The following is a 17,378-nucleotide window of genomic DNA, read 5'->3' as shown; positions in this document are numbered from 1 at the left end:
TTCTGCCTTTGCTTTCTGCCATTACTCCTTAGCGATGTGATGAAGGAGTTGGGGGGGGGGGAGTTTTTTTTCCTTGAAGCTGATCTAAGGATATGACGAAGAATTCCCCCTCAAATGGCTGTTTTCAGCAGAAATGTATATTTGCGGGGGACATTGGGGCGAACAGGCTGTGCTGATCTTTAGTCAGCCTTCAAGGAGAACATTGCCTCAGAGGGACGAGTGTAAAGACAGGAAAGTCATCTTTCCAGAGGAATATAGAAAAAGCTTACAGCCATGGAAATTTCACTCCAGCCCGACGATTTTAAGAAAGCACATTGCCTTCCCACCAAGAAATCACATGCAACGCATGGTTCGAATCCAACAGGAAACCTCCCACCAGTCCGTCAAAACAATTAAGGAAGACACTGGCCCAATTAACGAAGCACCTCAAAGCATTCTCATTTTTCTTACCCTAGACCAGCCACAGGTCAACCGGATCATCGAGTCTCCTCCACACCGCCTGACCAAACGCGACGAGTCACACGATTAAGAAACACGCTCTCCTCCTCCGCCTCGACTTAGCGACGAATCACAGATGCAGTCAATTCTGAATTCTCTAGTAAGGAAGCAAAATGACAATTAGCAAACACACACAGAGCAGTTTTTAACCGTAGAACAGACGTGATGGGAAAATGGGTGTGATGTGGTTTACATCACGTTAGGCCTACAGCTAAGGTGAAAGTCGGGACAGGACCTTGAGTGCATGAGAAACTTTTATTTCCATAATGATTTCTGAATGACACTGATAAAGCTATGATACCGTATTGCCTTTTAATGGAGGAGGAAAAAAAAAAGTGGATAGCTAGTTAGATTTAGCCTCATTTTTAGGACGCTCGTCTCACCACAGGTAGACTGTAAATACTCCCACTGAAGAAAGAGAGATATGATGAATAGATAGACACAGAACAAAGGATAGCTAGAAACATTCCCGTCAAAAGGGTGAAAAGGAAGGAATAGAGGAAGAAGTTGCAAAAATCGTCGCCTGTGCCGCCCCTGAACAGAAAATGTAATTATTCGTTTTTTGTTGTTATGTCATCCATTTCAAAAGCTGAAGAAATGTGGTTCAATGTTGTTCAGAGCGGTACATGTAGAAGGTGCCACTCTGACAAAAACAAAACACTCCCTGCTCGTAAATTCGATCTACAACCGTCACTGCTTCTGAACTGTGATTGCCATGGAAATCTTATTTTGGATCGAATCTGTTTTAATTCAACATCGATATGCCTACGTACAGCGACAGAGTTCCAGTTCGCGCTGTGTGCTGTGAAGTATTAGCTTCCAAAATCCACCATACGGGGCTCTATCAAACTGTAATCAATGAGCTTAACATAAGGCTTAAACCCCGCCTCTTTCAAGCAGCCGTCCAATCATAACTGAAGTTTTTGTAAAGAGAGACTTGCACGTGTGCAGTGAAGGCATCGCCTTTTGCCGAACTGCTCGTTCGGGGGCCTGTTGCTTCGTAAAAACACTTTTACTGTGAATTGCTTTATTTCATTCACATTTAGTTAAGAATTTTAAGATCATATTGCCCACCTCTATTGAAAAAGATGAACTTTTTTTTCTTCTCTTGACCGGCCCCCTACTGGCCAGACTAGACACTCAGTGGCCATTTTTGTTATCGATTAGCATTGCTAACAATGTGTAGCCTGAGGTACGTTTGCATCCATGTTTTATCCCGACTTGTGACGTCACTTCCAGTTATGACCTACGATGTAAATGGAAGGCACCATATGCTCTGATAGCTACCTCTAGGCGTCCTCACGGGTTACACACTTATGTTCCGAAATCCCTATGTTCCGAAATCCCTATGTTGCTAAATCCCTATGTTCCGAAAGCCCTACAGAATGCTAACTCTTACCCTAACCCAAACCACTACCCTTACCCTAACCCTAACTCTTACCCTAACAGACATCGACTGATGCAGGGTCCATCGGGAACATTACGCAACATTACAGTACACGTACCGCGGGCTTGGGATAGCCCAAATTACCCCAATTTACAAACAGGCACCCCCTTCCCCTCCACCCCTTCTACCGGCTTCAACTCCAAATTTCCAGAAAAACGATATAATTGGAATTTTAATTTAACTTAACTTCACAGTGGGCCCCCTCTTTCTTGCCCAGAGCTTTGCCTGGGGATCATACCCTGGTCCTGTCTGCTGGCCGTGGACTGGACCACCACCACCAACCGGATCAGTAGGCCTGTGCTATTGAAGTTTTTATCTTTTAAAACTCCTAACCCCAACCCCAACCGAAGGGTTAGGGTTAGGGTTAGGCTAACCCCTAACCCGAACCCGAACCCTACCCCTTACCCTTACCCTTACCCTAACCCTTATCCTAACCCTAACCCTAACAGACATTGACTGATGCAGGGTCCATTGGGAACATTACGCAACTTTACAGTACACGTACCGCGGGCTTCTCAGCGCCGGGAAATCGCCCTCCACTGAAAGTCCAGGCCAGTATTTGCAATGTGGAGGTTACTACATCGTAACCTCAAAGCGCTGGTCGGAACAGGGCAAGGAGGTCAAACCTCATAGTGCTTTCGGAACATAGGGATTTCGGAAAACAGGGCTGTCCCTGTCCTCACCGCCAAGCAACATGTACGTGCAAGTCCCTCCTTAATCAGGATGTGCAGACATCATTCATTGGATTATTTCCACCTGTGCGCTCCCAAATGTGATCCGTCAAAAATGTCCGCCATGGAAGAGGCCTCGTACTGTGCCTCGTTGTCGGTTATTTGCGATTGGATTTGACCCCTCTGTACTGCTGTGGTTTTACCTTCAGTTAGACATTTGAATGTGTTCTTACTATTTAGGGATCGTTTAAGAGCAAGTACGGAGAGGAATGATTACCGAGACCAAAAGCTTGTACAGTGTATATAGGCATATTAACAATGACCTGGAAAAAATTCAAACCTGTCTGCTGACTGAGAGAGAGGGAGGGGGGGGGATTCAGTGAAATATGTAGAACTTGACACGACAGCCAATTGTTTAATGTTTATAGACCCACAATTAGGCCATCAAAACTCAGTTTCAGTGTTGTGCTGTTAGTACGACAATAGATGCAGGCCTCAGCGACACCCCAACAAAACCTCATGGATGGACAAATGCCTGTAAGCCTGTAAGGGGGGAAGTAAAACTCAAGCCACATGTAAAGAATGACATTTAGTTTGTTTTGCTGGCCACCATTTTCTTCTTCTCTGCTCTTTTTTTTTTTCTTTTCTTTCTCTTTCTGTTTTGTTTTAAAGTTTTTGTATGTGCCACCAGCACAAAAAAAGGAAGTGTGGCCAAACCATGTGAATGTCAAAAACTTTTTTTTGGGGGGGGGGGGGAATCACTGCTAAGAGTGCAGCCATATATTTGTTCCATAATATTTATTGAAAATGTATTTATTTATCTATTTATTTATTTTCCGACGTGTTTGTTGAAGTGTGTGTGACTTCTTTTCATGTATGGAACAGCAGGAGGAAGACGGGGAGGAAATCAAAAAGCAGCTCTAACCTCCCTTTTTGTAATATTCTAAAAACTTCTAAAAAATAATAATAATAATACAACCATCAGAAGGCCAAAGTCTCCAAATATCCAGTGAAATATCTACAAGTGGAATTTAGAGTCCACTTTGTCCAGCAGATGCAAACCTAGACTTAAGGATTTTCCATTGTTGCCACAGGAGCTAACTAGCAAATGTTAGCATGTTGACGCACTAAGCTAAGACACAGGACATTAGCATTCCAATGTTTTTCTGTGGGCATGCTAGCATGCTGGTGTATTAGCTCAAAGACGTCCAGTCCTGGTTAGAGAGCAGAATCATTCTTGAACAGAAAAGTACGAACACAAATGTCAGTTTCATTCTGTGTGTGAGAAGATTCTGTCATTTAATCGTGTAAACAAACACTTTTTCTGCCCACTTAACGCTAACAATTGAACATGAATGGAGAGGCAGACTCTTCCTGAATAGGTTGGTGTTTGGTATCGATAGGAACTGTTCTGAAACACCCGACTCTCAGTTGACAAAAACATGCTAATGTAACGTGTTCTGAATGTCATTTTGCGCCCTCGTGTGAGTTTCTGAAAGCTTTTGGGGGAAACTATTTGCTTCTCCCTTAACGGTTTTGTGGTATTTGGTGACACAGGACATTTGGAAAGTGTTCTGTGTGTGTGCTGGAATCCAGATCTACTCCTTTAGAAACAGGTCAGGGACCAAAAAAAAATATGGGCTTTATGTAAGATATGCAACTCGAGTTTAAAACCCCTGAAATCTAAACGAAATTCACCAGAGAGCGTTGCCCACCTCTTCCCTTCCCTTCCTCTCCAGAGACTCAAGTTTGCTCGGTAGTTTGTAGGAACCGATTCCACAGGCTTCAAGGAGCTACACTCTAGCTAGGCTAGCTTTACACGACAACGATCTGAACGCAAAGCGCAAAATTGGCGTTGCGTTCCCACTTTTTATTTCGCGTTTAGACGAGCGTCTTTGGGTGGAAATGCGCACGCACACGGTGACGCAAAAGTGTGTGAAATTTGAGGTAGTGTGCATGCCAGGTGGCTAGGTGGCACTGTGACGCACTGCCATACATCAACACCAGGAGCGCAGAGCGTTGAAACTTCTTTCGACTTCTCTCTAGTAGCGCGAAGTAGCAGCTAAGGCAACCTGAATGTCCGACCGATGGATATAATCCGACATTTTTGTTGTTGTTTGGCTGTACGGCACATGGATCTGACGTCAACGCGTACGGGAAGATAGCTAGCGTGAGCCGCTCAGAGCACACTTTCGCGTTTTCAACCCTTTAGACGGGAACGCGATGGTTGAGTTTTTTTTTTTAAAGATTTCCGCTCTGCAGGGTGGGTTCATATTTTTGCGATAAAATATTTTGTCGGTTTCACCCGGGAGCGATGCCGTGTAAAGCTAGCCTCATACAACACAGCATAAAGATGTTAACGATAACAGAATTTACAGGCTTCAAATTGAATTTTCAAGTGATGAATAAACTGTACCACTGACTCCAGTGAAACTAGTATTTTAGAATAACATGTTTCCTTACATACAGTAACTTTAAAGTCACACACACACACACACACACACACACACACACACACACCTTTTACACACAAAATCAAATGTCATGTTTTGTTGAACACAAGATCGGACACCCACAATCACTTTTAGAGACACGTTCTAGTGAAATTTTAGAAAAAATTGACGGTTATAGAGGACGGAAAAGAATCTGGCTCAGTTTGTGAGCGCGAAACTCTCCTATTGAAAGAAATCTCACTCGTCCCTCCCTCCCTCAACCCTCAATCCACCCATTCACTTTTGCTAACCCCCCCCCCCTCCATCTCTTTGTATCTCTTGAATCCTGCGCCACGCCCATCCTCGTCCCCATCGCACATATCTCACCCACCCCTTATATAATCGACACCCCTCCCTATCTCCTTGTATACATTTTATACACCATATACTTCAATGCAGATGCTGTATATTTGTATACACTGTATGCTTGTCTCTGTCACCATTGTATGCCATCCATATCTACGTAGCATTCACTATCTTTTCTCAGCATTGTAGCCGCAGTACCGCTCTACGTCTCGTCATTATTGCTCATTCTTCTTCTGCAGATAGAGTTGTATTCATGACTATAATCTCTTGTCTCATGCCCATAATCCCCTCCATCCATCCATCCATCCATAAATAACCCACCCACACCCCTTCATCTTGTGACCCTCCACTCCGCACAACAGAAGAAGTTTTTTTCACTCTGAAGAAATTCATGATGTCAGGAAATATTCAGCAGTGGAGGGGTGGGATGTGTGTGTGTGTGTGTGTGTGTGTGTGTGTGAGTGTGTGTGTGAGTGTGTGGGAGGGGGAGGGTGGGTTGAGAATACAGTTAATAATAATGACGACAACAACGACAACAACACAAAGAAATGTCTGTAGTATAATATTGAAAAAGGAAAAGTGCACTATTATGACAACGATTATTATTGCCTGTGACAAATACTGACCAATAAACAACGATGGAAATATGCATTGGCTGTTTCTGTTCCGTTTTCAGCGCGATACAAATCATTTTAAAGTTCAATGACGTCATGAAGCAGATTATTATACTCATGAAGAAATCACAAACTGCTTATGTAGCCTATATATTCTATGACAGGTGTCATAGTACCATGGTAACATGACATAACCAAGGTTATTCACCTGTCAGTGGTTAAAATATGGCCGATATATCTGATAGATATACTGACTAGTACTACTTAAAGGTGCCATATGTAAGAATGTGGCCAAAAACGGTTACTACATTCAAATTCAAATTACGGAGGTCTTTTAGGTTTCGTTTTCTGACGTAACTGGCAACCCGTGGTTGCTCGGCAGCTGAGACTCTACCGACTGCAATGATTGGTAGACGGCGGTAGGTGGCGCCACATGCCAAAACATGATTTCAAAACATAAACATGATTTGCAGTTTGCTAAAGATTTTTTTTAATGCAAATATTACGGCTGTACTGTTGTTTTTGGTGAGTTCAGTGTGTTACATGAACATTATTCCTGAGTCTCTGTGACATATTAGGAGGATTTTATGGCCAGATTTATTACTATTTTTTTATTATTATTTTATATTATTAATAATAATAATAATAATAATAATAATAATAATAATAAACACATATTATTCTAGCATCACAAGTATCCTATCACAAGGCTTTTGCTTGTATGTTGTTGGCTGTAAAGAGAAGCACAATATGTTAAAAAAAATGTACAAAAAAACTTAACTAAAGCGATGCATTATGTGAAAATTGTATGAAAATAGTTCTCTCTCCCTCCATGTTTGAAAAGAGGGCTTGTCTCTGACGTGTGTGACGTCATTAACATCTTCTTCCACGGAGATAATAATAAAGTAAGATGTCTCACTCTGGTATCTAATAACGCGTTTCTTTCTAATAACGTGTCAGGTTGCGTTTTTTGAAGCTATATAGTTTGAATAATTGTATGATTATAATAGTATTTCTATCTTGTTAACGTACAAAAAAGTGTAGACATCTACGTTTTCTTCTTCTAGACGAGAGGGCTGCTGTCATTTAACATTTGGTTGTATGTAACTGGCTTCCAACACCGCACGAGACTCCCAAGTTTGCGCCTGCGCATTTCCACAGCTCGGCCCCCCCTTGGCTTTTAAACAGGGCTTGGAGTGACTCATCCTGTCACATTCCGTCGATCTCTGCAGACCGGTGCTGCTAGCTTTCACTGAGAGCGAACGCTCTGCGTGGCGAGCGTGAAGAACAGGGAGGGGTCCTGGTCCAAACACTTGGTTCTGTGTCACTTTTTCCAGCGGCGAAACAACCCCCGAAAGACTCCTCAGGTAAAAACATTTTTTTTATCCCACTTTTCATCTAACTTGGCCCCTCTTTGTGTGTCAGTTCCCGGGCTTTGACGCGTATCCATCCGTTTGTGTGTGCGTGAAAGCGGTGCTCGGAGCGCGAATGTGCGCCAGTGAGTTTTTGTTAAAATGGAGTGATTTATACGAAGAGACGTAGTCAATAAAACGATTTTACTTGCGTTATTATTTATTTCCTCTTTTAATGTAGCGACGTAGTGGTGTTTGTGTGTCCCCACCCACACACACACACACACACACACACACACACACACACACACACACACGGACTGTGCAGTGATGGAGAGCACAGAGGCTTTCACACGTACACACACAGTTGTCTTTGATAAACTGGTCTGGACTCATTCCCTGTTTTAACTACTACTTATTAGTCCGTGCTCGTTATTAAAGCTCCCTTTGACATCGTTGTTGTAAAACCACCTTTTTGGACAATATTGTGGTTTCAGTTGAGTTCATGTAAGGTCAGCCTGTTGCAGTTAGCCAGCAGCGTGTTCGTACTACAGCAACAACAACAACAACATCAGCGGTAGACAATGAAAAAGGCTTTTTATTTCACAGCAAGTACAATGTTTGTTTAAGAGCATGCTCTCGTTAGCTAAAGTGCTACACCTAGCTCGGCTAAATAAGGTAAACGGCACGAACTGTGTAAACAATAGCGCCATCTTTTTTTTGTTGTTGACATGCCACAGGTGTACTTGACAACGTGAATGACTGCCAGTGATTATGTGAATTATTTACACCTGTGCCAAAAATGTCTGCTTTGATCAAGTCCTTTACGTTTGCACAACACGAAGCTATTTCAAACATTCAGTGTGTGTGTTTTGCTAGTTTCGGTATGGCTAGGCTAGGCTAATTAAAGCACACTAATTGTTTACAATACAATCATATTCAACAGAAATATAAAGAATATTCATCATGAGGATGCTATATATGTTATTATGTCATGTTATTTATTTTAGTAGCACAATCTTGAGAATAGTACTTGGTTCTTTGGGTCAAGGGTTAGCATTAGCCTTGGGGTCTGACACATTCATTTGAGGTGGTTATGGTAAGGTGCAACAGGAATGCCTTATGGGTGTCCTCACCTACTCCTGCAGGAAAAACCCGTTTGCCAGCTTTGACATGATGACAGAAACAATCAAATGGCAAGTTGTGCAAACGCTTACCCTTAAACGTGCATACTTGTTGCCTGTATTAATGCTGTTGCCTGAAATACTGGTTGTTTTTCATCGTGCATGCAGGTATTGGAGGATAGTAATGTTGTTGTGAAACAACCTCGGGTTTCGCAAAGATCTGCAGACACTCTATTGTACATTATTAGACTGGAAGGTGTCCAGCGTTTCCCTAGCAACAGTGTAGATTTTTGAAAAGGGAAGTTGTTTTAGCGAATCATTGCTGCATGATGACGTCCTCATCCTGGTTAGAATTGGGTGATAGTTTAAAGATTAAAGATTTGACAGACCTTAAGTACACACACACACACAACTAATATGTAGCTGAAATGACTAATTGCACCACATTCGTGAGCTGCTTGCACTTTCTCTCCAACCTTCATTTTCTCCGTCTCATTCACATGCAGCTGCTTGGCTGTGCAGAGAGAATCGGAGGAGATGATGACAGAGGTCTACAAACATCCACACACACAGATACTGTTCTCAGTGACCTCACAGGGACTGTTGTTGATTTACTTTTTATAGGTTGTTTGGTGGTTACTTTATTGTCATAGGCGTCAGTCATCTGCAGCAGCTATACTTTACCATGTGTATTAATGATGCAGGGCTCAGAGGTCCTTGCCCTTCACTCGCTCTCTCTCTGAGACCAAGAATATGTTGCTTAGGAATTTTTGTCTAGGGGCTGATGGATTATTGGGGTCCAGTTTTAGGCATTTTGTCAATTGCCTTAGTTTTATTTATTTATTATTAACGTCATGTCATTACAAAGTGTGTTTCTGTGGCTGGAGTCTCTCACCAAATGTCCATGTACATTTTATTTACTCATTACAAGTTGAGCTGAAGTGACAAACACACCAAGCCTGCAGGATCACCTTCTTGTCAGGTTTCAGAAATCTTCATCATGGTATAGACACATTTACTATCTCAAAACAATATTTTCATATTGAAACTATAATATTTGGTCACCCATTTTTGTTAGTTATTTTGTGTTTCTACTTCATTTATTGCAGGGGTCTCAAACTCGCAGCTCGGGGGGTGTTTTAATTACAATTGTCTGCAGTATATTTTGAGTTAATGTTTTATTTCTATCTGTTTTTATTATTTACAGATTTGTTTTGTGTCATAAATGTTTTTTTTTGTCTTGAACTATATCAAAACAAACTCTTTTACTTTGAAATAGGATGTCGGCCTAAATATTTGTAATTGCAACATCATGATGGATTATCAATATATAATTTTAATTTCTAATCACTAAACTGTTAATTTGTCCCAAATTGTTGGACTTTTCTTTACCTGACCTGGTCCCTCCTGACCAGACATGAGTTCATTTTGAGTTTGATGCCCTTGATTTATTGCATTTTTGGTTTTTTTGTAAATTGTAATTTAAGAGACACTCGTCAGAATTATTGACGTTCAGTACTAGAAAGTTCTAAGATACAGACAGGCTAGAAAAAGGATGTGACCCCCTGCATGAATTTATCATAAAAGTGATCTCAGTGACCGTTATTACAAACGCAATGTGCTCGAGCTACTAACGCTCAAACAAAAGGGCCGTTTTACTCCGGATTCTCGGTGCTGTGTGAGGATTCATTGAGACAACAGCATTCCAGTGACGTGAAATTACTGAGCGTTTAGCGCACAGATCGTTGATTCAAGACAAAACTGCAAACACACTGAACTGTTTGTCAGCCTTCGGTGACGGCGTATCACACTTTTCATTGAGTATTTTGAAGTCGTAGGCTTTAGGTCGTGTACGTACAAACAAACAAAAGCGTTGGTGTGACTGTTCAAATATTTTGTTTCCTACAGCTATGGCGGAAGCCCACCAGGCCGTGGCGTTCCAGTTCACCATAACACCAGAGGGCATTGACCTGCAGCTGTCCTATCAGGCCCTGAACCAGATCTACCTGTCCGGGTTACGCTCATGGAAGAAACGAGTCAGCCGCATACGGGTGAGCATGTCCATGTTTGTCCAGTGCTTCTTTTTGTGTGAGCTGTGAAGAGGCTGAATGCAGTTGCCTTCAATTATAATCTGTGAATTCCCAGGTGTAGTGGTTAGGAATGATGAGCCTTTACTAACATGTACTGACATGCATGTTTTCCTCCTGCTGGCAGTGACAATAGTGGTTCATATGAGCACGTGTGGTGTTTTTGTTGCGCTGCATTCACGATGATTACATACTAGTGAATGTGGCGAGGTCACAGACTGTTAAACTATCAAACATGTATTTTGTCGTGTCGTATCAAGAAACATGGTTAATAACATTATTAACAATAATTACATGTTGTCTGTTGTTTCTTCTGTGGCAACAGAACAGGGTGATTAAGGGAGTGTACCCCGCCAGCCCTTCCTCTTGGCTCTTTGTCGTCATAGCGATCCTCGCCACCATGTACATGCGCTCCGATCCCAGCATGGGTCTCATCGCCAAGATACAGCAACACCTGCCGCTCAGGTACACAAACACACACACACACACACACACACACACACACACACACACACACACACACACACACACACACACACACACACACACACACTCTTACTTGCTTAACTTCAGAAGATGATGTATTTGCTGTGTAAGCAATTCAAACCAATTATTGGATTAAAAAGTAAATGGAAAATACCCCAAAGAAAGAAAGATTATGTGATATCGTATAACATTATGGTGGGAAATGGATGAGCGGACAGATTAAACTCTAATATGTAAAACACTAAATAAAAGGGATGTCGGCTGAATAGTTAAAAAGTCCAGCGTATCTCACATTTTAAAAAGTCACAGCTCTGCTTTTTAGGCCAGTGTTGCAAGTACCGGCTGAAGGGTTTGACTGCTCTAAACACACAGATGTCGACAAAATATACAGCTGATGAATCACTGCTCAGGGTGGGTGTGGTGTCTGGAATTCACCTTTAACCGACTTCCCTCCCAGTCTATTGTCGAATTGTCAGTTTTTATATTTACGACACTTTCTACCTGGAGACTTGGTCACCTCAAGCCTGTGCATAACAGCACTCTAAGGGAGTTAACTGGACCATGTGCATATGAGTAAGAGGTGTTTGTCTCTGAGATATTAATATGTGCTTTATCTGCCCTCTGCTGGCTGCAACTGTTACTGTGCATAGGTTTGGACAGTGTACACATAATGTCTGGTATTTGAAACCTGATCTTTCTCGGTTGACGAGGCAACTTAATCCATAGCTTTTATAAGAAGCAGTCTATAAATATGCTCTTACGCTAACATTAATCAATCAATAACTTCATATGCTTTCTCCATCCTCTGTCCAGCCTCCACGTGTCCCTCAGTGCCCAGGGCCAGACCATGTTGTCAGCGCTGGTGTTCAGCACGCTGCTGTGGCTCTCCCTCATCCTCGCGCTCAGATTCTGCCTCAAGCTGCTGCTCTCCTACCACCAATGGATGTTCGAGCAGCATGGCAGAGTTTCCAACACCACCAAAATCTGGGTGGTAAGATATGCTTCCACGTGATATCACAACTTATAATCATCATCGCTCTGCAGTTGTGGTTTTCGGTTGGACACAAACTAGCTGTTTATGTACAATATTAGAGCTGAAACCATTTTCCGTCAATTATTTTGATAATCGGTAATCGGTGTCAAGCTTTTTTCATGATTAAAACAGGATTTCTGATTGTTTTAGCTTTTTAAATTTGAATATTTTCTACGTTTCTTTGCTCCACATAACAAAGTTGGTTTGGTTTGTGGACAAATCAAGACATTCGAGAACAACGTTTTTTAACATTTTATAGACCAAACATTCACCCATGAGTGGAGAAAATAACACTGGGTTAAGATTTTTATTTTTTTTAAGTTGTCTGTCTTTTCAGCTGAATCCAAAAATGACATCCATTTTTCTCAATCAGGTCAGGTTTTTATGCTAATTTGATTTAGAAAAATCCGATCTTCTGACTAAATTGATTAAATTTTTGTGACATTATCAGTTGATTTTTGTTAATGTTTCTCATCCAAAAAAGCTTTTGGGAGGGAAAAAAAACGTTTTCTAACAGATTCCTGTTAGGAACAACGGTGTATTCACCGCAGATGTAGCAGAATATGTCAATACGTCTTACTTTTGCAGGATCTTGTAGTCGAAGCCATTTCATTGACTTTGTAATATATATAAAAAAAACAATTAGTGATAAGTTGGCACATGCAAAATCTTCATAATTTGTTTATTGCAAGAAATATGAAAGAATTTTGCATCATATGACGTGAAAACACCCGCACATGTAAACAAATATACAGCTTTGTTCAGAAAGTTGACCCGATTGAGCAAAACCCAATGTGATTTTTGGATTCATAAAAACTTAAACAATAAATTTGGTGTTGACCAGTGTAATCGACTGCAAAAATAATCGTTAGTTGCAGCTCTATATATTATAATATATATCATTCAAGTCAACATGAATGGTAATAAATCTTAACATCATGCACAGGAAGCCTGTAAAAAAGGCACACATTACAATCACTGCAGTTGAAATGTAATGTTATTGTTGCTAATAAGTTTCCTAATTGTTGTCAGTTGGCTGCTCTGTGTGTGAGAGAGAAAGTGTGTGTGCGTGAAACGTGTTTCCCAGCTTTGCTCTGATGACTCAAACTCCAAGCTGCATATTTACAAAGAATAGTATAGCAGAGCCATCCTGGAGCTATTCTTGCACAAATCAATATTGCAGCTTGAGTGATTGATCTGTTTTTGTTTAACTGGACAGATGGATAATGGAGTGTATAGACCTGTCTCGTGAAAAGTCTTTTTTGTTTCCCACAGACTCTGTTGAGGTTATTGTCGAGCAGGAAGCCTTTGTTGTACAGCTATCAGACGTCTCTACCTCACCTGCCCGTTCCTGCCATTAAAGACACACTGAGCCGGGTGAGTGGACACGCATGAGCACACCTGTATGTGGGTTTGTGCGTTTAAACTTATTCCAACAAATCATGGGTCATTGTACTTTCTGTGACGGCCTGTTATCAACATCTATGTCTAAACTGTTCATATTGTAAATTCTCTCCCTCCTCTTTTTCCCCCAAAGCACCTGGAGTCTGTGCGCCCACTGCTCACCGATCCAGAGTTTGAGCGAATGACTGAACTGACCAACAAGTTTGAATCTAATCTGGGAAACCGTCTCCAGCGCTACTTGAAACTCAAAGCTCTGTGGGCCACAAATTACGTAAGGGTCGCTCACTCGCATACGCTTCCAATGACCATATTCTCCATCTTTAGCCTGACCTCATAAGAATTCATTATCTCCACATACAAAACTCTAAAAATAAACAAAGACCAACAATTAAAAAAAAAACCGTCCACCATCTTCCACACTGGTTGACTTTTGCTTGTTGGAAAGAGTACAAACTATAATTTTCTTGCAGTATTTGTGTATTTGGATACAATTATGGGATTATCACACTCGTGTTTAACCTCTTAGCTTGATCCATTACCACTGGATAGCATTGTGAAGGAGGGGATGAGGAAGAAGAACACGCATGCATTTCTCTTGTGTTGTATTCTATTGTCTGTCCTTTAACTGTGTGGGATCAATACATTTAATCTAATCTAATTCCTTTCGCTCCATTGCTGCATGTTGGCACCTCACTTAACAGAGAACTCTGGAAACCATCTGCATTATATGTTTAAAACACTGTATTTTGTCATTTTGAATGAACAGAAGAACAAATGTAATGTTGTGTTTTTGTTGCAGGTGAGCGACTGGTGGGAGGAATATGTCTATTTGAGATCCCGAAGTCCAATCATGGTCAACAGTAACTATTATGGCATGGTAACTACTGCACACTTTTATAACTTAGGGAGAGAGAAAGGGGGGGAAAAAAACATATCAAATAAAAAATGCATTATTTTCCAAACAGAGGTGGAAGTTGGCAGAAATGTAACACAGCTGCAGAACAAGACGGAGTGTGACCGAGACAGAAATGGCACACAAAGTACATCATACATGGAATAGATAAAAGCGAATGACAATGATTGCACCTGACATGGAAACCTTTTAGGAAAAACACACAAATAACATGGAAACCAAAGTGCAAACTGTGCAGAGATTGTCGTTATGTTGCCAACTGTCATTCATGCCACAATTAGCCAGGACCTGCCCCCTGTCAGTAAATGAGAATTGGATTTTATTCAACTTTTTAATTGCTTTTAATCAACTTCCCCTGATAATTCCATTCATATTTCAAGTGTTATTGTGAAATGACACGCTGCACACACATCCAGTGTATGTAGGGTTACAACATGGTGATCATAGTAGGTAGTGCCCTCCTCACCCTCATCCCTCTTATTATTTTGCTTATTGTTGCAGCAGCTATTTAATAATTACCTTTTTTTTTTGTTATTTGTTCAAAGATTCACATTCACAGGATTTAGGTTTTAATGATTCATTTCATTACCCTTCCAGGACTTCCTTTATGTGACCCCCACTCCGCTGCAGGCTGCCAGAGCAGGTAACACCATCACCGCTCTGCTTCTCTACCGCCGCAAGTTAAACCGAGAGGAACTCAAACCGGTAAAACTGCATGCATTTCTGCAGAGGTGATGGATTTGGGGGGTGGGGGGGGGTGATGTTGAACTGTTTTGTTTTTTGCTTTTTTATTTTGGATAAGATGGATGTTTACAAGGGGGTTTGAAACACAATAGTGCAGACAGACGGAACTAAACCCATAATAACAGACACTTTGAGGCGATTCACGGGGGTGAAAAGGACACGTTGCTGAGGTCCAGTGGTGATATCAGTGCCAACAGTCAGTCAGGAAGGGTATGGTTAGGAATTTCCTGTGTCGCTGCCAAAGGAAGATGAACAATGAGCACATTTGGAAGTAAACTGGTTAAACACGCATACGTGCTTCAACTATTCCCCCCCCCGGGTGAATAATGGTAGCTGTACTATTGAGTCTCACAGAAGCGCGTATGGCTGTGGAATTGTAGAGGTTTTATTTTTATTTAACAAACATTACAAATACAAAATATTAGAATTGAACAGTCTCAATAATTGCATGAGGGATAATCACAAATGATCTTTCTGTGTGGCAATAACACACTAGCATTGCTAACTGTAGAAAGCATAATAATGCTACATTATTAGATATTTTATATGCTTAAAGGTGCCATATGTAAGATGTGGCCAAAAACGTTTACTGTTCAAATTCAAAACTTCAAATTCACTGAGACTCTACTGACTGTAATGACTGGTAGACGGCGGTAGGTGGCGCCACATGCCAAAACATGATTTTCAAAACATAAACATGATTTGCAGTCTGCAAAATATTTTTTGAATGCAAATATTTTGGCTGTACTGTTGTTGTTGGTGAGTTCAGTTTGTTATTGAACGTTATTCCGGAGTCTCTGTGACATATTAGGAGGATTTTGTGGCCTGTTGCTTTAGATTTATTACATAATGCACCTTTAAGTTATTGTTTATGTCTTGGTCTCACTGTATTTCTTTCTAATGTGAAAAAAATGTAAATATTAAAAAGAAATGTGTGTGTTTTTCTGTGCGTCAAGAGTCGTGTTCCAGGTACCGTTATCCCTCTGTGTGCTGCTCAGTGTGAGAGGATGTTCAACACGACGCGCACGCCAGGAGAAGAGACTGGTAACTTCTGTGTTCATTAGACACAGTTTTAATGATTTCAATTGAAATGTGTTTGTGAAATGTCTGAAATGAAAAACGATCCTCCATTCCTCCCCAGATGTACTGCAGCATTGGCTGGACAGCGAGTTTGTGACCGTGTACCATAAGGGCCGCTTTTTCCGCCTGTGGGTGTACCGGGCGGGCCGACTGCTGTCTCCTCGGGAGATCGAGTACCAGGTGCAGAGGATCCTGGAGGACACTTCGCCCCCACAGACTGGAGAGGAAAAACTGGGGGCTCTCACCGCTGGAGACAGGTACGAGTGGAATTTATTTAAATTATGCATGAGATCTCTCTTATCTGTGGAACGTTATCCCGTCACCTCACGGAGTGGGCTTTTGGTGGCTCTGTGTGTCTTTCTATGTTTCTGCGCTTGCCACTATGACCAGCAGAGGGCGCCCGAGGCTTGTTGCATGAATGGTTGACGTCTGCCATCTCTGATTGCCTCGTTTAGTGTTGTGGCTAATTGCATGAGCAGATACTAAAACTTTGAGAGATTTGTTGACGCCAACCGTATACGTCTACAAGTGGGCCTTTACCAAAATAAAGTACAGTAAATGCAGAGAAGAGAATCTGATGCATACTCATTAGTGGGTCTTTAATGTCCATAGGCGCTGTGGTGCATTTATGAATACAATTGTGAAAGGATGTACAAAGACCATGATTTTTCAGAATAATTAACTGCACATGAATCAATACACTATTTATTTAGAGACATTTATTTGCTTTCTGATGGAATGAGCTAAAGAACCAAGAACAAATTCTACTGGGTTCCATATAGAGGTTTTAATGAGTACTTTCAGTACTACAAACGGCAAATACACACTCGGTTCAAGTTAGAAGAATAGAATGAGCTTAGAAAATTTGTTACCAATTAGGTTTGGTGTATGATCTTTGATCTTTTGTCTTTAACACAAACAAAATAATTCGGAAATCTCATGAATTTGCCAAATATTGCACAGTAATATTGAGCCTGAAACTTTGCATCAGTGTCTTTTTATTATTATTTTGACCGGGACTGAAAGAGATTAAATTACCGCGTCTGCTGAATTTGAAATCTTGTCACTGGGGGGCGCCAGAGTACACAGAACACACTCTACCCTAATGCTTTGTGTTCTGTCGAACA

General features: G+C 41.2%; 1 protein-coding gene across 1 annotated transcript in view; it reads left to right on the top strand.

Annotated features, from left to right (window-relative positions):
- Positions 1 to 7,256: 7,256 nt before the first annotated feature.
- Positions 7,257 to 17,378, top strand: part of cpt1a2b (carnitine palmitoyltransferase 1A2b) — a gene marked incomplete at its 3' end in the record, with an annotated part of 21,317 nt that continues 11,195 nt past the window's right edge. The window contains exons 1-10 of the mRNA XM_083896513.1: positions 7,257 to 7,395; positions 10,413 to 10,555; positions 10,917 to 11,056; positions 11,891 to 12,068; positions 13,386 to 13,487; positions 13,648 to 13,785; positions 14,314 to 14,391; positions 15,025 to 15,132; positions 16,128 to 16,215; positions 16,313 to 16,508. Coding sequence (XP_083752639.1) covers positions 10,415 to 10,555; positions 10,917 to 11,056; positions 11,891 to 12,068; positions 13,386 to 13,487; positions 13,648 to 13,785; positions 14,314 to 14,391; positions 15,025 to 15,132; positions 16,128 to 16,215; positions 16,313 to 16,508 — 1,169 coding nt within the window. The 5' untranslated portion in view covers positions 7,257 to 7,395; positions 10,413 to 10,414. The remainder of the gene's footprint in view (positions 7,396 to 10,412; positions 10,556 to 10,916; positions 11,057 to 11,890; positions 12,069 to 13,385; positions 13,488 to 13,647; positions 13,786 to 14,313; positions 14,392 to 15,024; positions 15,133 to 16,127; positions 16,216 to 16,312; positions 16,509 to 17,378) is intronic.

The sequence above is a fragment of the Microchirus variegatus genome (genome assembly GCF_963457635.1).
Source record: "Microchirus variegatus genome assembly, chromosome: 10".
In the NCBI taxonomy this organism is placed as follows: Eukaryota; Metazoa; Chordata; class Actinopteri; order Pleuronectiformes; family Soleidae; genus Microchirus; species Microchirus variegatus.
The sequence above is the reverse complement of the archived record's forward strand: the minus strand, read 5'-3'. Positions and strand labels throughout refer to the sequence as shown.